Source organism: Tripterygium wilfordii, chromosome 3 (genome assembly GCF_013401445.1).
Source record: "Tripterygium wilfordii isolate XIE 37 chromosome 3, ASM1340144v1, whole genome shotgun sequence".
Lineage (NCBI taxonomy): Eukaryota > Viridiplantae > Streptophyta > Magnoliopsida > Celastrales > Celastraceae > Tripterygium > Tripterygium wilfordii.
Window position 1 is genome coordinate 3,790,502 of NC_052234.1, and position 25,824 is coordinate 3,816,325.

The following is a 25,824-nucleotide window of genomic DNA, read 5'->3' on the forward strand; positions in this document are numbered from 1 at the left end:
TTGTGTTGACTATTCAACAATTGTAGATTCAGACATTTATAATTTTGCACCCACCATAGGGCTTGAACCCATGATTGCAGTGGGACATCTATAATTTGATCGCCACTGAGCAACCCTCGCCTATATTTAGCTCATGAACAGGGATGACCCAGAATTGGCAGAACTTAGTTCAACTAGAGTTTCTCTACTAGACAATCCACTCGAACTATGGGACAAAGTGGTATGCCTACCAAGCATCAACTAGGAGACATTCAAAACAATTGAAGTCCCCAAGATCGGGATTTTCGAAACAAACTACAACCCTAAAATGGCGAACGTTCACGTCACTTGCCCGTCTAAGAATCTAATCCTTTTTTTTGCTACGCACACTCATGACGTCATGGATTCGTTGTCTTTACAAATACCCACATTTTTTATCTGAGTTTGGCATGCTTTTTCTCTAAGCGCCCAAGTCTAGCAATACTCAGTTCAAGCAGCATCTCCTAAGCAGACATTCCAATTGAAGTTTTCTACAAACACTAAACTTGCACAAAAAATTTCATTCACATATAAAGTTCGAGAATTGTTACTTGATAAGTTTTTCTATGCACAAGATCATGCCCTATCAGGATTATATACAACTATTTCATTACCAAAAACTAAAAATGGTTCATTCCCCTCATATCCTCGATAAAATCCACCATCTCCACTTCTTGATCACCATCTTCGCTCCCCCATCCTCTCCCTCCTCTTCTCCTTCAGCCTTTTTTCTCAGCTAAAATTGGCTCCTAGTCGCCATAAGCCTTCATAACCATATATGACTCGACAATCTCCTTGTCCACCTTCCAGTTGATGCCCTTCCCAGCCTCGAAAATCCAAAATCATTTCAACCTTAGTCTTGGTGGTGGCCAACCCTTATGACCTTCACCTCCCTTTCATATTCCTTCATATCCTTGATTCTTCATCCCTCAAGAGAACTCGACCGCTTCTTCAATTTCGGCCTCTTTTAATCATTTTTCTTTATCTTATTTGCCACCGATACCCGCTCTTCATTTATTTCTTTAACAAAGGCCCTCAGCTCTGAGCTAGCCTTTTTGGCTTCTTCAAAGGCAACATCTTTACCCTGCTCATATGTCTTGAGTTGACTCATTGCTTGATCACAGGCCTAAATCGTTTCCATTCCTCAACTATAGTAGAAGCCTTACAATGAAATCAGCGAAGTTTGCCTGCCTGCTTCTAAGCCGCCTTCGACCCATCAAGTGTTGTAGCCTTTCCACTTCTCACCTTCTCCTCATTTGACTTAGCCTCCACCTCGTTTGCCCTAAGTTTCCCCATTTTGCCCACTACGGTTGCTGTAGTTGTTGCGAGACTCGCCTCGGCTATGACAACCTATTTCATCTCCAACTTAACTACCCCTTTACCTCCTCGATTTCCCACTTCAATTGATTGACCTCTTCATCTTTGCTAACCAAGATCTACCTTTGCTCCAACTTTTGCATGAAAATCTCCTGGTGAAGAAAGACCATCCCTTAGAAAGTTTGGAAAGAATGAGCAATAAAGTCTCCAAATGCTCGAGCCAAGCCATCCACCTTAAATGCATTCTCATCTTCAAGGAATAGGAGTTTGTTTATCTTCGTTAGTATAGCCTTCGGTGGTGAAAATTTTGAAGTATCAGTAGGAAACGTATAAGTAATTGTATCCATACCGTACTCTGCCACGTCCCTCGTAGCGTCCGTAAATAAGTGTGCCTTCTTGGTCGCCTCACCTCTTTTCAACTCATCAACCACCACTTCCACCAAAATGTCTCCCCCTTCTTTTGGAATGCCCTATCGAAACTATTCTATGAGCTTCATTTCTCTCTTCTTTGCCTTATTCTCTTCATTTCTCTGCTTCCTCCACTTCCTCATCTTCTTCCCCCTACAATCTATTTTTCTCTCATTATCTCTTTTACTTCCTCCTCTATTCCTCCCTCCTATCTCTCTCTTACCATTCCCCTTTCTTCTTTACTAATTTTCACTCTTTCTTCTTACTCTCCCTCTTCCTGAGCCTTTCCTGCCCTCCTTCGTCCATCCTCTCCCAAACTTCCTCATTAGAATCCTCCACCATCCAAATCTCATTCTTTTTGCCCTTACTCACCATTTTCCCATTAATCACCTTCTTTGGCTTGCTTGAAATCCTTTCTGACTGCACCATCACCAGAAGATCCTTCGACATAAAGTAACGTTTGGCCACCTTTTTGGCTATAGATTTTCGATAAACTACATTAGAATATACAAAAAAGAAAAATGTTTCACAGGATTGAAAAGCACCTACTTATCAATGCCCTTCAATCAACATATGCCTTCGGCTATAAACTTGCCCAGAATATTCCTCTATCGCGTCGCAACCTTTAGAAGATTTCTTAGCACGGTAGCCTCCAACATAAGTTGGTCCCCTTTGTTTTTCTTCCTTGTCGGCTTCATAGGAACTGTGAATAGAAATAAAAGTCTTAGACCTCATACGATGAGCGACACAAAGCAAAATGAAGAGATGCACCCACCAAACACAAAATATAATATTGCTCTTACCCTCAAGAGTGGAACAATGATGGTATTTCCTTTAGTGAAAAAATGTCTGCTCTTCCATCCATTGTAATGAACGTTGGATGCTGGTTTCAAAATAATAGGCGGACATTTACGCTTAGACACCACCATGAATCGCCCATTGTCTGTCTCATGCTTCTTGAACGTGCAAAGTGACAACAAATCTTCCACAGCAAACTCCACTCCATGCTTATAAATTAGATGATAGACACCCCAAGATAATTATGAGTGAGTTAGGCATCAGTTGGCGTAGCATCACGCCAAACTGATTCAAAACTTCCCTCAATAGTGGAGGCAGAGAAAACCTGGGACTCAACTTGAGCATGACCTCATATAACGAAGTCTCGTTTCCAGAACGCTAAACGTTATCCCTTATGATATTTATTAACACTTCCTCAAAACCTCAAATACTCCCAAGTTATGTGTGACTCGAGACTATTCAACTAGGGTAGTACCATATGAGACTTAAGAAGACCCTTATCTTAAACTCTTTTGGAAGCTGCACTTTTCTTTCCCTTTGTCTCTCTTAAAAGCAAAGTTCTTTCTCTAGAAAGCACTATTTCTCTCTAAAAGTAGACAAAACAAGGAAGGTGAGAAAGAATGGGTAAGGGAGCCTTACTTATAAATGACACTAGAGGACGAAACATCTCAAAATTTAAAAACCATCATTAGGCGATGCTCTATGAGGAGCCACACCCCATGATGAACATTAACGTGACCCTTCAATCTCCTAGTTAACCACCGTTTCATGATGCATGACCCACGATACATTACGTATGTGAACAATTATGGGACGAAGAGTCATGTCCCTTCCTTGAAATGCACAACTATCATGACTACACGCCCTCCTCAGCAACGAATTCCTTTCTCAAAATACGCAACAATTATGACAACACGTATTTAAAGCAATCAATAACTATTTTTGGACATGCAAACTTTAATGCTCATCATGATTAAAGGAAGAAACTCGACATGACGGATGAACTTTTCAGACTTCCAACCTTGGCCACCTAAGTAAATGTCTTAGGCCTGCCAACCTTGGCTGCCCGAGTAAATTTTTTTGGTCCACCGACAAGGCCACCTGAGCAAATTTTCTAGCTCTATCGACATCGCCACCTGAGCAAAATTTTCAGGTCTGTCCACAAGGCCACTTGAGAAAACTCTCCAGACCCACCAATCTCAATCGCTTGAGCAAATTTTCCAAGTCAACTGACAAGGCCACCTGAGCAAACTCTCCAGTCCCGTAAATCATGGCTGTCAGAGTAAATTTTTCAAGTCCACCGGGCAAACATTCCAGACTCGCCAATCTCGACCACTTGAGCAAATTTTTCAGGTACACCAATATAAATTCCCCATGCCCGCCAATCTCGGTCGCCTAAGCACATTTTCCAAGTCCATCAAGAAGGCCACTTGAGCAACGTTCTAGGTCCACCAATCTTGGCCGCATGAGCAAGTCCCCAGGCCCACCTATCATGGCCACCTTAGCAAACTTTCCAGGCTTGCTAGTCATAACCGCCTAAGCAAACTATCCAAGACGAATTACTCTCGAAGCCACGCTTCAGCTAAATCTGAGAGTGGGGGAAAAATTATAGTGGCCAAAAAATGACTTGGCTCACTTTTCTAGTCATCGAGAAGTTGATGGAGTGCGCGATGCAAACTAAGAAAAATTTACGATTGTAGCACAACTTGTACTAGTTCAATCCACCAAAATTGAACAAAAGTAGGGTTAGAGAATAATCTCTGATTTTCTTATAATTCAACAAAATACCCTCTCTAATGAGAGTTTACAACCTTAAATAGTAGAACCAAAACAAACCTAATTAAATTTTAAACGAAATTATAATTAAATAAAAATAAATAAAATAAATTTCAAAAAATGTTGGCCTTCCTTGAGGAACCCTATGACCTTCCTCATGCAATGGCAATCTGCCAAATCTTTCCTTCAGCCCCTGATCCGGGAAGAGCCCTCTGGTTGCACTACATCGGCCTCCCCTTGTTGGAGAAAGTCGACTTTGAGTTTTGAAGAGCTACAGTAGTATAATTCTCGTTGGGAATAACATTAATGATACAAAAAATGTCTTGGACCAATACCTCGTTGAAATCTAAACTTCCATTATCAAAATGGAAAATGACATATTAATACCATTTTCAAAACTGTTGGACATATAGATCCACTCCAAAAAAATTTATCCCTCATAAATCCATTTTTATTTTTTATAATATTTAAATCATTTAAATTTTATCTTATTCCCCTTTTGCCCTTTTTCACAGAGGATTAGATCTAATATAGTTTTGTCTCTTGTTATATGCTATATCTCTCTTATCTCACTACATCTTCTCTCTCTACTGCATCTCTCTCTTATCACAATAACTTTCTCTCTCCTACTGAATCTCTCTCTCTGCTACATCTCTCTCTACTACGTCTTTCTCTCTCTCTCGTCTCTTTTTATGGCTATCCTTTTGGTCCAAATATGACTGGGCATTATGCATCTCTATGAGGGGAGTCTAATGGTGATGGTGGTATTGTAACTTGTCGTCGAAATCGATCGGATCCAATGTTACTGTTTTGAAATAGTAGTATTGATCGACCAATGTTACTATTTTAAAACAACCATATCCGATGGCCGTTTTGGGTCATACCTGACCAACCATTATGTGTCCCAGTGAGGGGATTATAATGGTAGTGATGGTATGGCAAACCGTCGCTAAAATCGATCGGATCTGAAGTTTTTTCCAAATAGTAACACTAGGCGACCAATGTTATAGTTTTGAAATAGTAGCATCGGTAACACTGGCTGACCAATGTTACCTTTTTGAAATAGTAACAATGAACAATGTTACTGTTTTAAAACGACCATATCCAGTGGTCGTTTTGGGCCGTACCTGGCTTGGCATTGTGTGCTTCAATGAGATGAGTCCAACTATGATAGTGGTATGGCGAACCGCCATCGAAATTGATCGAATTTGAAGTTTTTCCAAATAATAACACTGGTCAACCAATGTTACTGTTTTGAAACAGTAACACTGGTCGAGATGGATTTGAGGAAGAGAGATGAGAGACCCAAGGCTAGTGAGAGGAAGAGACCCTAGGCTAGTGAGAGAGAAAGGAAAATCAATGTTTCTTCGTCGACAACCTTTCCCCCACAACCATCACCACCACCACTCTGACAACTACCCCTACCATCATCAGTACCTACAACATCTATCCAAAACCATATCGAAGACCAAGGTAACATACCTGTATCATGTCTTGTAAGTGGATTGAAACTCGTCATTGGAAGATGAGAAGAAAGTCGAGAAAAACCAAGTAAGGATATAGATTGGGGCTATATTTCCTGACCGAGAACAAAATGAATGTGTCGAGAACACAACTTACATGGTTGCTGCCAAGTAATAGCTGCAAGAAAAGAAAACAATGAGAAAATTCCAACGGGCAACAGTAAAGAGAGAGAAGAAGAAGAGAAGTGTAGCTATTGTGGGAGGAAGAAGATAAGGGTAAGAAAGTAATTAGCATACTAGTGGTAGCTTAGAGGAATAAAGTTTTCTAGACTGGACTTAAGTGTCGAAAAGTTTCACAAGTGGTACCGGCCTAGAATTTTCCCTTATCAAAAAGACTAAAGAACTCTCTATTTTGTTAAACCAGTGTGACATGTGAAAAATGAACAAAAATATACATTTGGTCCCTCAACTATACCATTGATTTCAATTTTGTTCTTAAAATCGTCCCTCTACCATTCAAAGGTAGGGGGTTCATCCCTCAAATGACTCCGACATCAGAAATATTATACGTGGTATCTCAGTTGGCATAATTTTTACACATGTCATCTCACTTGGCTTAAATTTTACACCTGTCATCTCACAAAATTCCCAAAATACCTAACTTTTCAAAATTCTCAAACTATTTTGTTGTATAGATTAAGCACTAAAAGAATTAGACATTAATAGTTTAGGGATAATATCATTTTTCATTTGTCAAAGTTTGCCAACTAGGATTACTCCGATATGCCAAATAGATGCGAAGTTGGATTTTTCCGGCTACTTTCTCACTTGAAGGACAAAATAGATACCTTTCAATAGTTGAATGATGAAGTTAAAACCAAAAAAGTTTTAAGGATGAAAGTGTAAATAGGGGTATTGTTGAGGGATCAAATGTTATATTTTGCCATGAGATTTACTTCTCGATAATTACGACAATAGATCTTTTTTGTCTGGATAATTAGCAAATATTAGCAACAATAATTCGGCATCTTATTCATCCATGAACTCCACGAAAGGCTTTATTAAACTTGCCACTTCTTGTTCCTCTTCATCAAAGATTGGTGTTGATGGTGCATCAAACCTTTCCTTGATCTCGAAATAACTGTCATAGATTGGTAATCTTGTCTCCCACCACCTTAGATCAGGATTCCTGACATGAACCCTTCCTCTTACGCCCTTAATGCTAAAAGGATTGTTGGTGTTGTCGTCAAGCTTAACCTCAACTGCCTCCTGTAGAATTGGTGGCTGGTTTAGCTGGAACGACAACGCATCAAGGTGTTACACCATCAAATCCATCTGTCTAACCAACATTTTCATCTTTCGTTCGATAACCTGCTCAATTTGTTGTTCTCTGGTAGCTTCCTCCCACGCATACACCTCCTCCAAAGGTGCTTGCCTCACTGCAGCTTGTCTCTTTAGCGACATGACTGGGAATGTACAAAGTTTCGATACCAACTAATGGAGTGCACGATGGGAACTAAACAAAATTCATGATTGTAACACAACATCTATAGGTTCAATCCACCAAGAACCGAACGAAAGTAAGGTTAGAGAATAATCTATGATTTTCTTATAATTCAACAAGAGCTCCTGTCTAAATGAGAGTTTACAACCTAAAATAGTAAAACCAAAACAAATCCTACGAAAATCTTAATTAAATAAAAAGGAAACTATAATTAAATAAAAATAAATAAAATAAATTCTAAAAAACATTGGCTTTTCTTGAGGAATCCTGCAACCTGGCATCTGAAAAGACTATGGGAGAAATACTATTATTGCTTTTGATGGGTTAGAATATTGGTTCGCTGGCATTTAGGCTCGAATTGCTTCATATGGCCCATTGTTGTATTGTTGGGCCTATTCAGCAAAAGAAGAGAATTTATGCTAGAAACACAAAAAAAAGTCAATAGGAAAGTATTTATACGGACACTGTTAACTTAGATGTTAGATTTTCTTTTGAAGGTTCTCTCTATGCTCGTCTCTTTTAGGGTTTATTTTGGTGATCAATAAACCGTATATTAGGTGATGGTAAAGACATATACACATGCACCCTCTACAAACAAAAAGTGGGAGCCTGGTTTTTACAAGTCAGGTCTAGCTAGTAACATCACTGCACTGATCTAGTGATATGCACTAGGTAGTGTACTGTGATTAGAGTTACTATTTTATATTTGAATTCTGTAATTTGAATTAACCCCTTTGATCTAAAACCCAAAATGTAAAATTATAAAAATACCTCTAAAAACAGAAAATGACCCATTTGATCTAAAACATAACATCACTGTTTCACTTGAACTAGTAAAATTTCATCGAAATCGGACAAAATTGCACAAAATCCAGCCCAACCATATCAAGCCCACAGAATGATTTCTACTAACTGGTTAATAACTCCAAGTTCAGGGGCAGCTCTATAGCAGTCCTATATTACCCTTTGAATCACTCCCAAAACTACGTAAGGGTGTATCCATCCATCTATATTTGAACTTTGTGGTTATAGTCATAGTGGTTGATACACAAGATTGTATTGTCTTTTTGCCTAACTAGAAGGCAAAGAAGATGATATCAGATATACATTAGGAAATAGTATATATGTAGCAGAACCTGGTTTGTGGGGTAGGTAGATGTTTATTCCCCAGAGTAGAGAATGAACGGCAAAAAAAGATGAAGGCACGTAAAAAGTGGTTAGTTGGTATGTCATAGTAGTAAGTCATCATCGATCGATCGTTACTTCCATTGTTAAAAAGTAGGAATCTTAATAAATATATATATTTTTTTCTGAGTCCGTGAATTCTGTACTGCAACAAAACAACAAACCATGAAAAATAAGCTACGAAGTTGCCACCTACTTTTTAAATTTGTTTTCTCAGACAGTGTGTGCCTTCTGATGATATATCTTATAAAAGAAAAAGACATTTGGGCCACCAAAACAAGGGGCAGCCCTGCCCTCCTTCCGATGTCACCATCAACTCACATGGGTATCGAGCAGAGCAGGCAAATCACATGTTTCTCTGTGTTTTGTTTTCTTGTCCTACTTTCTTGTATATACACTCTTGCATGTACTTGTGTGTATTGTTCATCTACAATACAAATTATTACCCTTCTAATTAAATAAAAAGTTGCAAACTGTGAAACAAATTACCTTGTACAAAACGTTGAGTTTGTGGTACGTCTATCTCTTGTACTTTGTGTTGCTGGTTATGGGACAGTGCCATTTAATTACATCAAGACATATCCTATATAAATAAAAATCATCTCCAAAAAGTGTGTTTGTGAGTTTTGGTGGTATTATATATACCAATTTTTAATAGAGGGCATTTTCAAATTTCTTAATTATGAAACTTTTTAATGAGTTTTCATACCAGGAAAGAAAACCTATAAATTTCTCACAAATTAGAATCGAATTAAAACTATATTGTTAGAAAGGAATATTTGACCATGTTCTTCAATTGGTTTTTGTAAAAGGAAAAAAAACCGAAAAGAAAAGGTTCTATTATTATTTGACTGATAGGTATACCAAACCATCAATTCTAATAATTTTTTTTCAAATATCACTGAGCAATATGTTTTTCATTGGAATCGAATATTGGACACACATATGTCTAACCCAGCCAATTACCAATCGAGTCACCTCTCGTTGGTATGAATTCTAATAATTAATCAATAAATTCCAATAAGAAAAAGAAACAGTCAAATTTTTGTATATATCTCTTGTAACATTTTTTATTACAAAAAAAAGACAAGAAAAAGAAACCCAAACCTGATTTAATACACTCGTCTGTTTTAAGAAAAATCAAGCTCTAGGAAAACTCAGAATTTACATAGTTACATAAAATATTTTTCGAAATTTAATTATATGCCTCAAAGAAAATAAAGATTTTCCAAAAATTTAATTTTTCATAGAGTACTTCGAGAGAGTGGAACAGCCTATCAAAAAGGGGGCAAAATTGTAAAATTAATGAAGGGGCAGGAGGGTTGTGGGGTTTGTCTAATATTGTGATGCCGGCAAGGATTTTTTGCGGGGGAAGGCAACGGGTCCCTCACCATGTTACAAATAGTAGAAAGGTGGGGGTGTCACTCAATCGTGGGACATAGGAATCCCTTACAAACCGCTAAAACTCTCTCATAAGATAAGGTGACCCACAAAGCCCTCCATAAATTTCTTTTTCTTCTTCCTCTCTTTTAATTAACTTAATTATTCATATTGATGTTGAGCTTATGACTTAATTTAACCTTTGTTCCAATCAAAATAGTGAAATGATATTTGCCAAGTTGTGATGGAAAGTTGGCTAGAAAAGAATATAGCAAGTAAAAATCATTTGTGGAACGTGGCAATGAGAGGCCCACAATTTATTATGATCAACCAATCACCAGCTGACATGTGACAAGGACAGGGAAATTTTAGATTAATTTTTGTTCATTTTCAAGTAAATCGGGTGCTATAAACTAGGGATAATCTGTCTTAATTGTTTTAATTTCGATTTAAAACAATTTTTTGAATAAAAATCAAATTTTTAGTTGAATAAGTGCAATGAAGTGCTGAAGAAGTCAAAATTTGTTGGTTGTACGTTCCTAAATTCTCTCAAACACATTTTCAGTATCTGCACGACAGCTCGAGACTTGAAGGATGATCGTCCCGCACTTTGATGAAGAAAAAGTCCTTTCACGTTCAATTTATACAAGAGCACTACTGAGATGACAACTATTAGTCATTCTCCCTTAATGATGCAGCGAGGCCCGCGCATGCCCAAGGGAAGGTGGGTACACCACTAACATAACACACAGACCCACATGGACAGGGGGCAAATCCCCAAGCCCAGCAACAAGATTGGGCCTAATTAGTCACTAGAAAACCGATTGACTAATGTTAGGTTTGACCAACTTATAAACTAGACATTAAACCCCTTCACTTCCGATGTGGGATTTCCGCATCATTCCCTCCCACTTAGAATGTGCACGTCCAGCCTAATCCATTGGCACCCCACACAGACCAACGCCAGCCCGTCACACAGACACAGGCACACTCCCGAAACCCAGGTTTCGATACCAAACTGATACAGAGAGGCCCGTGCATGCCCAATAGAAGGTGGGTACACCACTAACAGAACACACAGACCCACATGGACAGGGGACAAATCCCCAGGCCCAAGCCCAGCCACAAGATTGGGCATAACTAGCCACTAGAAAACCAGTTGGCTAATGTTAGGTTTGCCCAACTTATAAACTAGACATTTGAATCCCTTTACTTCCGATGTGGGATTCCTGCATCATTTAATTACAAGCATGAGTCATACAATCCAGGAAGGTGGAGAGATGAACCACCATGAAGAAGGAGCATGACCCAAAATGTTCACCATGACCCAGCAACCTTAGTAGCAAGCAAGATGAAGTTCCCCACGACTTCCCACGTCTGCACATGTCAAGAACGTGCCTAGGGAATAGGAGTTGAAGAGTGCCATGGTCACTATGAAAAGCATAAAAGGAGGAACAAGAAAAGTCTACAAACACCCCGCATCAAACACAAACCCTACGTCAAATATAGACTGCGCTTCTACATATCTTTATTGCTTTCTTAGGCAATGACTTCAGTCACTTATCTTTTCAATTAGCATAGCTCTGATTAACTAGTTTCTAGCTTAGCCTTTACTTTTCAAGCCTCCGTACCTATGTCTCTGATTTATCTTGTAAAGCACGTCCAATACATTCCAGTATGTATTCTAATTCAATGAAATTCTTATGTATTATTGTAATTGTTGTTTTTCATTTTTCATTTTGTTTTCATATGAGTTATTTTATTCCGGTGGTAGTCTCCTATCTTTGATTTTCCCACTTGACACTTTTTTGAATTTTAAGTCATTTTCTCGGAAGGCAACCTCGAACCAACAGTATTGTGTTCTCAATCTGCACGCTGCTTGTTTGATGAACAAGTCAGTTTGGTGCAACCCTTATCAAAAGTTTTTGGACTGACAATAAATCCTGACACACACACTAACCATAACCCGAACACTCCTATTCCCAACTATCGGAAACATGACATCTCCTATCCAGCGCAATGTTTAGGGTTTATATGGTTGGTTTTGTTATTCCTTATAGACAAGCTACATTAATCTATATGCTAATAATGAATAAATATAATATTCTTCCTGATTTGAATGAATACTAAATTTATATTTTGGAATGTGGGAAGAGAGAGATGATATTATAGATATATATTTTTTGGTAAGGATTAATTATTAATTTAGTAAACAGAATTGTTACATATTTTTGGTCGGTTTTGCTTTATTAGGTAGAGGAAGATTGTGATGCCGTACTTGCCGGTATACAATATTGTATATTCAATGACGAAAGTGATTGAAAGGGAGAAATATAGTAAATTATATATGGTGTAATTGAAAAGGTTTTATCTGTGAAAACTTTACTACTGTTTATGCATATCAACATTTTCCATAGAAAAAAATGTCATTATCTAAGCTTAACATTCGACCCCAAAAATACCATAAATCAGATAGTTATAATTATTATTATCATTAACGTGAGAGGCGACTGAAACCTTTTAATTATTTAAATGTACTTATCTTTTATATAAAATGGTGTATTATTTGGTGATTATATAGTGAAGATGTTTTTGAAAACATAAACATATTATCGGGATCTTTCCCGATCTAATAGTATGATTATTTATTATGATATTCAAAGTGCAATTTTACTTCTTTTTTGTTTTTGCTTAGTGTGATATTATTAACAAAGACACCAAAATATATTGAAATCCCCATCAATATGATTTAATTTAGTTATATCTATGTTCACTTTATTTTCTATGTATTGATCAACATATATATGGATATTTTCACAAATTGTCATATCATAGACCTCAAGTCCTAATTTCTTCAAGATTTTGACTTATAGGTTACCATATTAGTTTTTGCTATAAAGATAACCTTATTCAATGGCATAAAAGGGCCGCACAGCCAGCAAAATAATTACCTACAAAATTTATCTATATAATTTGATAATTTATTTCCTTTTTTTTAATATATTCACCATATATACATGAACATGTCTCCATTGACATCATAGAAACCTTACGAGAGATTTATTTTATAGACCAAACTAAATTATTTTTTTTAAATACCACTAAAAAAAATGTTTCTCATTGGAATCAAACATTGGACACACATATGTTTAATCCAGTTGCTTGTCAATTGAGTCACCTCTCGATGGTAGACCAAACTAAATCATATATATATGTAGAGAGAGAGACACCAAGCCAAGCCAAATTTATGTATCTCTTAACTTATTAAAAAAAAAAATATTGTTTATTTTAATTCCTTCTTTCGAACTTCAAAGCAACTTAACCAAAAACTATACTATTATAATATGTATTTTCCCGGAAGACTCGTAGTTATATTGGAGTGGGTACCATAGTAGAGATTAAAGCTATGCAGCCCATATGGAATTGTGGATTGACATGGATCTGAGGGATGGACCCCACATGATTGCCCATTCTGAAGGCACCTAAGATGTCAATTATCAAATATCAACCTCTCTCTGTCATCTAAACCGTGGTGGATGGATCTAGTTGTTATACACCAAAGTTTCAATTTGACTTCAAAAAAAATGACTAGCTATAGCTATACAACTATATACATATATCTAGTCATGGGAGTCCCCACTCAACTTTTAAAATATCATAATTGTTTGATGAGATATTCCCCTTGGCCCACAAATGGGCCCACTTTGCCTATTACATGAATTTTTCAAACTAATAATAATAAAAGATTTTGAGAGAGAATTCTATATACTAATTATATGTATTGCATGAATTGGTGACCAAGTCACTCATGATGTTGACAAAGGAAAGACCAAAGGATTTGGGGCATCCATAAACAAACAATATATAATAATGTCTGTCTCTGTGAAATGGTCAAGAGAGAAACTTCACATAAAGTGAAAAAAAAAAAAAGAGGAAGAAGAAGCAAACGAGTGAAGTTTCCTTGGCATGCAGGTGTGTACAAAAAAGGTTTCATATCATATCACAATTGCAAACATGTAAAGGAAAAAAGTGTTTGTTTGAAGGATTCCTCGACACTACTCAATTGATTTTTTTTTTAATAGTTTGTCTTCCTATTCATTTATGTTCTTTTCTGTCTTCTGTAATGTGTAAGTGCACCAAAGCTAGTTTGAACGTATATGTAGTTAGTTTAAATCAAAGAACTTATGAGTCAAGATGAATGGCTGATGATCTGTTGACTTTAGTTAACAGAATTTATGTAGGGTACGTAAGAGGGCAACATCATGCATGTATGTGGCCTTTCTAGTTGTCTTTGTCTATCTCTATTGATTTATAAGTTACCTATACTTGGATAAGGCCAAATGCTCTACCTTGTATTGGTTAGTGTTAATTCAAGTAGTTTTTAGTAAATGAGCACTTTGAAATTACAAAACAACAATAGTACTTCGTGGATCAGGAGGAAGACAAGCCACTTCAAATGGTTGTTTTCCTTAATGAAGAGCGTATTTCTTTAGCATTTCATGTTTGCCACATGCGAACATGTGACTTAATGGTAGAATTACACTGGTGCAATTTAGAGGTCACAAATTCAATTCCTGAAAACCTCATTTCCACATATTATATGAAGACAAACTCTACATACATCATGGATGTCCCCAATCCCGTCCAACGAGTTAACCTTATACACGAGAGTTATTTACCTTTTAATAAATTCAATTCATGAAAACAACGTTTTCACATATGATATGAGAGTAATGTCTGCAAACATCCTGTTTGTCTCTTATCTTGTCCACTGCAAGAAATTTGTACAGGAGAGTTGTTTAACTTATATAGTTTAGGGTATAAACATTCACTTTCATGCTTTTATACAAACCAAATTCCCTCTTCCTTAATTGGGAAAAAATGGTCACGTTAACATCATCTTCTTTGGTGAAGACATTGATATATAACCCCAATTTTATTTATAATTCTTTTTAATTTTATTTCTCGGATTTTTTGTTACAAGTTATCTTCCTAATCACTGGCTAGCTATAATATTGTTTAGGGATAAGTATTGGTTTGGTCACTGATAAAGCCGCTGTCCCTCGGTAATTGAAACCCTAAATTTATGCGAAGTGTCCTACTATTGTTGACAAGAAGACAATCAAAATGCACCGTTTTGCATATATCATGCCAAATAGCCACATAGGGTGTCAGAAAAGACAAACCGAACAAATATTTTTCCTCCTTAAAAATAAAGGAAAATAACAACTCTATCGGCTCTTATAGGTATATAATTTGAGGTTTTTCACCAGGAATTTTCAAAGCGCAAAAGGTCCCCCCCTTATGTGTGTCAGTATATATATAGAATGCATATCCTGTTTTTGAATAAATTCAAAGCTTCCTCTGAGCAAATAAGCAGAGGTATGTAGTGTACTTAAAATTGTCTTAATATCAAATAAAGACATGAATTCTATCTCTTCATCAAATATTGCTATGCAATGAAACTACAAAACCTTGTAGCTACAATCATTATCTATTACTGGTAGTGAGGTATGAATGAGATATGACAACATGAGTTATTATTGAAACAAATACATCTAGCAATTAAAATTGGATGTCTAGTTCATATATTCAAACACAAATCTTCTCTCTTTCTTGTTGCCTATAATATGTATATGTATGAGAATTCTCCTATGAGATCCTAAAATGAGGTCCTAACTTTTAGGATTCACTTTTAGGGTTCAAAATATTTTTGTATTTTGATCGGACTTACGAGCCCAACGATATATATTTTGTTCGAAACAAAAATCAAATGTAACCTGAAATGTGTATGAAATATCTTTTATTTTATATCCAACTATCCAAAATTATCGTGCACTTTTCACGTTGAATTTGATTTTTTACAAAAATGTTTTGAACCTCAAAAGTGAAGACTTCATTTTAGAATCTCACTTTAGAACTATGTAAATGCCACATGACATGAATGCATGATAGTCATGCATGATAGTCATATAATTTTGACTATGTGATGTGGGTATACATGATAACATTATAAATGCCACATGACATGAATACAAGATAGAGTCATAAATTCATAGAATATATAATTTAATTACACCAATAATAAAATATATCGTACTAACATATTATAAAATAAAATATAAATTATAGAAATAATATTATAAATCATACTATATAAAGGTATACTGCTACATAGTCATGCTTGAAGTTGTGAAGTGTTTGCAATCTCTTTTTTCTTTTCTTTTTTTTAACAAATCATATTGTTTTGTTGTTGACTAGTTGTAGATTTGTTTGATGTTAGGGGTGGTTAAATACATCGCTATCTTTGTTAAATACAATACCATAAATTTGTTTTAACTTTTGGACAATAATACTCTTTTAAAAAATGACTAAAAAACACATTATTTTAAGAAGATGTTTGATGTTAAATACAACCCTAAATTCAACTCAAACCTGGCTAACTATCAAGACAATTATGAAGTGCCTTGTTATGGCATGGGGATTCTTCTACAACGAACATAGATGATCTTCAGAGGCATAGGGTTGAAGGTTCTAGCATTGCCAATCCACATGAGATAGTAGGTATTGTTAGAAGAAAAAATGAGACTGATGTTTGTTGGGTTGAAAATTCAGAATGGCTGCATATTGAGGCTTCAACATTTTGAACTAAAATTTGGTGCCTTTGAATCATCAACTGTTTTTTGCACTGCTTCTTGTATTGAATTCTAGTGGTCAGCTTTGTTGGATTATTTTTGTGTATTTTATTAGGCCTAGTGACCAAAGTATCATCTTACAAACACTGCTAGCGACGAACAAGATGTGGGTATATACTGCTATTACTAGTGCTCGCCTGTTGGCCAAAACTTATCGTTGAATTAAGGAGCTCTGCCCGTGGGAATGAACTGTTAGTGGCCACATACAGCAGCACATCCTGGACAGGTCCTAATACGTTGTTTGAAGCTGTGGCATTGTTGTTGTGCTCTATTTTTAACAAAAATGCTTGTGTATGTGTACGTGTGCTTCAATCAAAATACATTAAGGGTATAATAATAAATTTGGGGTAATGTTTTTATAAAAAAACATATGTTTTAAATTGATATTGTAGTGTATTTAACACATAGCGTTGTATTTAACAAAAATAGCGGTGTTTTTAACCATCCCCTTGATGTTATTGATTTATTGTAGATTTACTTTACATTATTAAATTTGTTATTTTATTTTAATGCACGATTCGAGTTTCTTGTTCACGTTTGGGACATGTTAGGATCGGATTTGTGGGGTTTGAAAATGATTTTCCCACCATTTATGACAAAGAAAAAAAAAGTAATGGTAAATGGGTACCCGATCACCAATAGTTAGAAACGGTTTCGATTTTGAAATTTTCAATAATTTTTTAAATGGCTTTAGTATTTACTTAAACAAAAACGATTTTGATTTTCTCTAATTGAAATGATATCCGACCCATTGCCATTCGTACTGAGAAATATTATCTCTCCAAGTTGTGATGCTATATATGAGTATATGATGGAAGGGAGAGTTGTCTTGGTGCCAAGGAAACAAGATACGAAATTTGAGAAGGAAAAGAGAGGGTAAGGCATACAGCTCAGTGGCCCCCCAACCGTAGTAGCATACGACACTTTTAGCTGGCTCATCTCTCTCTCTCTCCTTGAGGACACTGCCTCAATAATAGTGACATTTAATTAATTAATTTAATATTTAATCCTGTACAAAAATACTGCATAGTCTCTTTTGAGAGATTAAATTGAAAAGATGGTGTCATAAATTAAAATGATTGAGTGGATCTACATTTTCTGTATTTAATTTGTATATATGTCATCTAAAAGACTAGACAACAACAACAAGTAGAAGTGCTGAGACAGAGAAGAAGAAGAAGAAGAAGCAAATAGGTTATTTGATTGTTTTCTTCCTCTCTTCATCATCCCATCCCATATATCTCTGGATTTTGGCTGTCCCCCTTTTTTATATATGCTTCTCTTTGGTTCTTTGTGGTTTTTTTCTTCTCTCAATCAAGCTCTCCCTCTCTTAACTTGCTTTCTTTTGGATTTGTATGAATTTGTATCTATCTACCTATATATCTATATTCTCTCTCAAACAAATAGAGGTAATAGTATTTTCACATACCAAGCCAAGAACAAAAAGCTTCTTTTTCACATCTTATTCTTTAAATTCAGCTCATATTTATACGATGAAGGTTTGGTGTAGTTTTTTGTCTAATTAAATTCTGAATTCTAGATTTGCTTTTCTCACAAAGAAGAAGAAGAAGAAGAAGAGAAGAAGAGTGCATCAAGAGATATAATTGTAGATGGCGGCCGCCTCATCATCGACACCGCCTTTCTTTGGTATGACGAGGGAAAACAATCAAAACCAATTGATTGTACAACAACAGTCCTCCACCACTACCACCACACCTACCTCCTCCTCAACTGCTCTGTCTGCGCCACCACCTCCAAAGAAGAGAAGAAATCAACCGGGAACTCCATGCAAGTACCTATATTTTGTCATCTACACAATTTTGTTTCATTTCATATATCCAAACACATGAGTCTTCAATCAAAACCCTAAATTTATATTCGTAAATTTAGAGAATTGAAATGGGTTTTTGATTTATATTCTTATCCAATTTTGTTGTTTAATTCGTATTTAATCTTGTCTTGATTTATTAACGATTCTAATGTTTTATTGTTCTGTCACTATTGACACCCACGCTGATGATGGAGTGAGTACAGATCCAGATGCAGAAGTGATAGCACTATCTCCCAAGACACTAATGGCAACAAACAGGTTCATATGTGAAGTATGCAATAAAGGATTCCAGAGGGAGCAAAACCTACAACTTCACAGAAGAGGACACAATCTCCCTTGGAAGCTTAGGCAGAAGACAACAAAGGAAGTTAAGAGGAAAGTGTATTTATGCCCTGAACCCACTTGTGTCCACCATGACCCTTCTAGGGCTCTTGGTGACCTCACTGGGATCAAGAAACACTACTCAAGAAAACATGGTGAGAAGAAGTGGAAGTGTGAGAAGTGCTCAAAGAGGTATGCTGTGCAGTCTGATTGGAAGGCACATTCTAAGACTTGCGGCACTAGAGAGTATAGATGTGACTGTGGCACTCTCTTCTCAAGGTATGTATATATGTGTATCTACATTAGAAATAAATCAAACCCATTTTTCGCAATAGGGTATAGATTCCAAAGATTGACACTTTTTCTTTTCTTCAATTGTGTTTGATTTGATTTGATTCCCTTATCTTTCTTGCATGCAAAATTTACACTAATTGTGTGCAAATGAAACAATAATGAGAATAAGTAATTATTGTTTCATCATTACAAGGACATGCAAAGAGACAAATGTTGTGAAAGTTTTCATCAGGGACTGAGAGTTTGAGGTGAAAAGAAATCAAAAAGTTTTTGGATTTTCCCTTGGTGGATCGGATCTCCTAGTTTGCATGTGAGTAACCAGTGGAGATTTCAAAGAGAACTTTAATTAAAACCCAAATTTAAAATTTAAAAAAAAAAGAAGAAGAAGAAGAAGTGATGAGCTCTATCTGTACCTCGGTAAGCACGCCCTTTCATCTTCTTTTTTTTTTTTTTTCCCTATTCACGTGTGTTGGTTATAGAGAGAGTGTGTCAGTTTGTTCTTATATGAGTTGGTTGTGTTTGCGGAGAGTTTGTTCTCCACTGCTTTGGCCTAGTTCTTCCCTTTCAAAATATTAGGGTTTTGTGGGTCTAATTAATGCTCATTTTCTTGTCTACTGTCATTCTTTCATTAACTGCAGTTTCAGTTTCAAAATGTGATGTTGCATTATTAATTGCTAGTTTTTCATTAAATGAAGATAGTCCAACAAAAAGGTTCTGACTTTCTGGGTTATTCATCATAGTTGCATACAATTCTCTACTTCATTTATTGGGTATATTTTTCTTGATATGGCAAATGAGTTTGATTGATTTATGATTTCAAATTTATGAAGTACACATTTCAGTTTTTTCTTGTATTTCATGATACAATTTTGCAATTTGCAGACAAAAATTTATTTCCCTTTTCTTTGCCATCAATTATTGCGTTTACACTCTGGGATACCCTTTTAAAAAATATAAAAAAAATTTATTAATCTATTTGATTTCTGACCAAGTTAAATGTTTGAAATTAAATTCATAGATATAGTCTCTCTCTCTCTCAAATTGTTCTCCCACAAAAAGTTACCAAAAATTCTTAGATGGTTGACTGTAATTTCAACTTATTCAAACATTTGTTGACTTATCCTTTGTTTTATTACAATTCATGTTGCAGGCGTGACAGCTTCATCACTCATAGGGCATTTTGTGATGCATTAGCTCAAGAGAGTGCAAGACATCCTCCAAGCTTAACCTCGATGGGTTCACAGTTTTATGGGAATAACCACATGAGCATAGGCTTACAAGACCAAACCCACCCTTCCAATAACATGCTCCGGCTAGGCAACGCCAAGTTCGAGCACCTAATCCCTCCATCGAACCCTTCTTCATTACAAACAATGCCTTCCTCCAATTTCTTCATGCAAGACTCGAATCAACAATCATTCCCAAATAAGCCTTTACATGGCCTAATGCAACTTCCTGATCTTCAAACCAACACCAACACCTCCCCCTCGTCCGCGGCCAACATTTTCAACCTTAGCTTCAACAATAGCGACAACATTGCAAATGCTAGTAATGCTACGAACAATCTAGTCGGTTCCGGATTCTTGAACCCCAATCAGTTCAACATGGGGGAACAGGTTGGTTCAGGACTCGCGTCTATTTACAACGCTTCGGTACCACAGCAACATGAGCATGTCACGCAGCATATGTCCGCCACCGCGTTGCTCCAGAAGGCGGCGCAGATGGGATCAACTACAAGCAATAGTGGCGGTGCAGGATCGACATTGTTGAGGGGATTAGGTTGCACTTCTTCATCATCTAGTGGTGGTGCGAATAAATCCGCAGTGGATAGGATCAACTTTGGGAGCAATTTTGGGAATGCTAATGTGGAGAATCAAAACAATAATAGTCTCCAAGGATTGATGAACTCTTTTGCTGCACATGGTGGAGGTTCAATCTTTGGTGGGTTTAGCACAACATTGGATCAGAACAGCAACAACTTTTGCAACATTGATGAAGCTACTGCTACTACTGCTAATAATACTACTAAGTTGCACCATGATCATCAACTTGGTGTAAGTATTGGTGGTTCTGATAAGCTGACTTTGGATTTTCTTGGTGTGGGTGGGATGGTGAGGAACATGGCCAGTGGAGGAGGCATCAATATGGGTTCTTTGGAGAATCCTGAAATAAAGTCAACACATGCAAGCCAACCATTTGGAAGTGCCAAAATGCAGTGAAAGTACAAGAAGTTTTAGGTAGGCATGCATTTATATATCTATATATATTGTCAATATATATATGGCAAACTCTCTATAGCACCAGCTACTTGTTTTTGACTCGAATAGCTAGCTTTGAATTGATATTACTGAACGTGCCTCAAGGCTTCCTTTTAAGACTTTTTTCTATTCTTGTCATTAATGTATTATCCTTTGCTACTTTTCTTTCATAAATCTCATTTCCCATATATATATATATATATAGAAATTGTCATATAAGTATTCAACGTAACGACTTAAAATAAGTATACATATTTTCACCATTGATTTAGAACATGTGAGACCCAAAATAGTGGGTCCCACTAGTCATTTCACTTAAATCAATGGTCACAAAACTGTACTTATTTGAAATCCTTACTTTGAATATTTATAGGAGAATTCATATATATATATATATATATATATATCGAACATTTGACACACATATATTAAAATGCACTAAGACACTATATTGAAAAAATGTTGTTATATGTGTATATATACTGTACAGAAAGATTCCAAATTATTTATGATTTTATTCAACTGCTAGAGACATTCCAAAAGAATCGACAACGGAGAGTTCCAAGTAATTATATATTACGTTATCTGTATAGGTTCAGAGAAATATGTTATATAATTTTTCATATCCTTTATTATAAGAAGAAAAGAATTTGGTTCGGTCACCTAATACCGAACCCCATAAATAATTTTCTTTTTTCTATAACTAAAATCCACATTACTGGCCAAATTTCAGGTTCAATGTTGACATTCCATAGACATGCACTCCTTTTCTTTCCATACCTTTTCTATATTTCCATTTGAATTCCTTTGATTAATTAATTTGACTTTTAATTCTTCTCTTCTTCGTAGTACCATGCACTCCCATGCCAAGCTAGTTCTACGTTCTTAATTGCTTTCTTTACCTTTATAACCATATATTGAAAGCTATTCATGTATAATCTCTTGTTTAGGTGAAAATTAGATTTTTGGGGACCATATTAATTAATTAATTAATTATATTCCCAAATCTTGCAGAGTAGTAGCAGCAACATCATTTTTGTCGTGATTGTTGTCTATTCTTCTTCAGTAACTCGTCAGTGATTGTCAACAGTACTCACATAATATTTCTTTTTTTTCTTTATATGAAGTATATAAAGATTTGTAGTTTTGTACATAACTTTTATGAAATTTGGAATCGGAGATAAAATAAAATGGAACAAAAGAAAAGTGTACTTTTATCTATTTTGCCAAGAAATTCAGTCTTGATCTTTTTAGCATTAATTTATCTCAAACTAATTTCATTCATATTCAAGATTAATTTCTTAATCTAATTCTGTTTTTTTTTTTTTTTAAATGGGGTGGGGGATTCGAACCCTAATCACCGATAAACCTCATTCTTAGCGGATGTTAATCAAAATTTTTTTTTAAGTAGTTTAACTGATGCTCTCTTAAATAATGGTCGAATATGACCATTTATGTGTGTGGACAACCAGTACGTGACAAAAAAATTTGTTGGGAAGCTTTAATGGATCAAGTCAAGTAGAATTGTTAATAACTAATTTTCAAGAGGCCAATAATTAATTTGTGATAAATATATTTGTACAATCAGTGAAGACTCTTGTCTCTTGCATTGTCCTGTCTGATTTGGTTTATGAATCTTTCGTAATTAAATACCTCTCAATACTTTTATAATTGCGTAGAAGTTACAGAACAATTTTAGTTTAATAGTGAATGACGTTGCCCGAAATAGGGTTGGACCGTATTCAGTGTGGCTAAGATAGAAATTGATGTTGTGGTTTTGTCTAGTGCCCCCGGAATTTTTTTCAAGGCTATTTATAACAGTACACCTCTTTAAAAAGATATTATCGATGAACATTGATCTTAATATTTGGTGTTATAAAATAATCCAAAAAGTCAACATAAATACATATTAAAAGTTGATGAAACTAAAGATCATATACAAGATGAAATAATATTTATTGAAATTGTCTGACGAGACTTGAAGGAATATAAATTATTTACTGCTGAATCTAAATTGACATTATCAACAAGTTCTCGTTCTATGTAAAGAACTATGCAATCAGTAAGAAATTCAACGTCCATTTGTTGCAAAGTGCTATCTTAACATGCTTCGTAGCGAAAATGCTCATTTTATAGTCGTCCTCGAAACATAAAGAGTTAAAACTAGACGAATAAATCTCGGTTAAATAATAGTTCTTTAACTTTTTGATGTAATTAAATTCATGACATAATTTGAAAAGTGTAGAAACTATTTGAAACTCAAGATCAAGTATTATATCATACTAATAATGTTCTAACTCGCATCTCAAAGCATGGATTTCTTGTGGACTAAATATTGAGTATAAAGTTTTCTTACAAGATGTATATATCATCAACGTTAAATGCTTTGAAAGAATCCCTTGGATCCAAAGCAGAACCGAGAGTAAGAAATTTCACTGATCTCTTGTTGAATCCACTATTTAACTCTATCAACAAAAAGTAAATTACCTCATTGAAGACATCAAAATGATAACATTGTTCAATTGTAATAAGATTTATCGTTGACAAAAATGACGGACTCTATAACAACCACCCATATCAGGAATATCAATGTCATGTTGGGTACAAAATAATTTCACTCTCTCAAAAAATATATCCCAATATATCAACTCATTTTAATTTTGAAATGAGAACTTTCGTTGTTGAGATCAATCTCAAAGAACTTAAAATATCCAAGGATTTACATTGTAGAGCAAGACAAAGTATATTTAAAATATCTAAGCTATTTTGCTAATTAAATTAGGTTGCATCTCTTAACAACATCCAAGAAAAAAGGGTCAATATCTTGATGACACCGAACATAAAATATGAACCATAAAGAACTTAACTTTTTTGTCAAGAACCAAAATATCATACCAATTTTGTTAACTAAATAAGTCAGACTGGCACTAAATACCCCTCAATGATTCTTAACACCAGCAATAATATTGAAAACGAAAACCAGAAAAAATGAATCAAACATGAATCCAAAATCAATAAAAAGAAAAAGAAACACCGTCATGCAGATTGAGATTGGAATATTTCTCTTAAATATTTTATTTTGGTATTTTAGGAAATCAATTGTTTGTAAATCAATTGATATTATTTTTCTAGGAGTCTCGTATCTTTTTAAGTATTTGTTTCCTATTAGAAGTGTCTAGGATTTCGTTTAGTTTACTATTTAAGGTTGTAACCCTCATTGAGAAATTTCAGTTTTTGAGTTAAATAAAAATTATTGAGGCCAGTCGCCTTTTATTTTCAATTCTTTGGCATTCGTTAGAATCAACAAAGTCTTGAAGCCTTATATCTGGTATTCGTGTGTCGAATCAACAAATTTAAGTAGACTTGGTCCTAGTATTCGTGTGTCGAATCAACAAGTCTAAGTACACGTTCTTCCCATCATGTCGGCTGCATCAGTTGGTATCAGAGGCCAGGTCTTCCTTCTCAATCATGGTACGCGACGGTAGAGCTGATGTAGTCAGTGAAGGTCATGGTATTTGGTGGGCTGGTAGTAGTCGAGTTCTGAAAGAGGAGACCTATGAACATGAAAATCGTTGTGATGGACGGGTTTCGAGTGAGAAGGTCTACGACCATGCGAGAGATAATCTTGATATTTTTGATTCATGGGTAGTTCTTGTAGAAGAATTGATCTTTGATCCAGTTGGAGATCCTATCTTCGATGATTACAACGATGGTGACGACCCAGAGGCAGATCGAAAGTCATAGTTGTACTTGGTTGAACCAGCGTTTGATGATTATTTGGAAGATATAGAGGAGTTTCATCAAGGACTTGTAGTAGAGATACAACATGTGGAGTTTATTATTCCAGAATGGTTTGATGACCCACGTGGAAAGGGCTTTTTATTAATGTTATTTCTGAATTTAATCAAGAATTTAAAGTGCCATGAGTTGGAGGCTTGTTCTTTTCTTGCAATGACAATGATCGAGAAATCCAAAGTTTTCTTACTGTAATTCTTTAAAACTCGAGGTCGAGTTTTCTCCAACAAGGGGAGAATGATGCAGATTAAGATTGTGACATTTTTCTTAAATATTTCTTTTGGTATTTTAGAAAATCAATTGTTTGTAAATCAATTAGTATTATTTTTCTAGGAGTCTAGTATCTTTTTAAATATTTGTTTCCTGTTAGAAGTGTCTAGAGTTTCGTTTAGTATACTATTTAAGATTATAACCCTCATTTAGGAATTTCAATTTTTGAGTTAAATAAAAATTATTGAGGCGAGCCGCCATTTATTTCCAATTCTTTTGTATTTGTTAGAATCAACAAACTCTTGAAACCTTAAATCTGGTATTCGTGTGTCGAATCAACAGGTTCAAGTACGCGTTCTTCCCACCACATCGAGCTGCATCACACCGAAAAAGAGAAAAATCCACCAATACATCAATTCAAAAACCAACAGAATTATGCAGACTGGCGAAGAAGACGAGGCAATTGTTGGACCAAACGTCCTACATTTTAATTTTGATGATCCAATATTATTGTGCTATTTGATTACATGCACTATGTGATGAATTTAAGATTGAATTTGAGATTGATTTT

The 25,824-nt window shown here is 35.4% G+C and overlaps 1 protein-coding gene and 1 pseudogene across 2 annotated transcripts; both read left to right on the top strand.

Moving 5' to 3' along the window:
- Window positions 1-25,824, top strand: part of LOC119995536 — a 198,402-nt pseudogene that overhangs the window by 18,861 nt on the left and 153,717 nt on the right.
- Window positions 17,614-21,412, top strand: LOC119990045 (protein indeterminate-domain 4, chloroplastic-like). Of its 2 annotated transcripts, none has more exons than XM_038835866.1 (4): window positions 17,614-17,738; window positions 18,085-18,332; window positions 18,579-18,975; window positions 20,141-21,412. In XM_038835866.1, exons 2-4 carry the CDS (start codon window positions 18,155-18,157, stop codon window positions 21,207-21,209), a joined length of 1,644 nt encoding a protein of 547 aa, XP_038691794.1. In that variant the 5' UTR covers window positions 17,614-17,738; window positions 18,085-18,154; the 3' UTR covers window positions 21,210-21,412. The 2 variants fall into 2 exon arrangements, with proteins under 2 accessions (XP_038691794.1, XP_038691801.1); XM_038835873.1 differs by lacking the exon at window positions 17,614-17,738 and adding an exon at window positions 17,815-17,953.

Coding starts and splice junctions, on each gene's coding strand:
- LOC119990045 (XM_038835866.1), top strand. CDS start 18,155: ATGGCGGCCGCCTCATCATCGACACCGCCTTTCTTTGGTATGACGAGG. Junction 18,333..18,578: donor AAATCAACCGGGAACTCCAT/GCAAGTACCTAT, acceptor GAGTGAGTACAG/ATCCAGATGCAGAAGTGATA. Junction 18,976..20,140: donor TGTGGCACTCTCTTCTCAAG/GTATGTATATAT, acceptor TTCATGTTGCAG/GCGTGACAGCTTCATCACTC.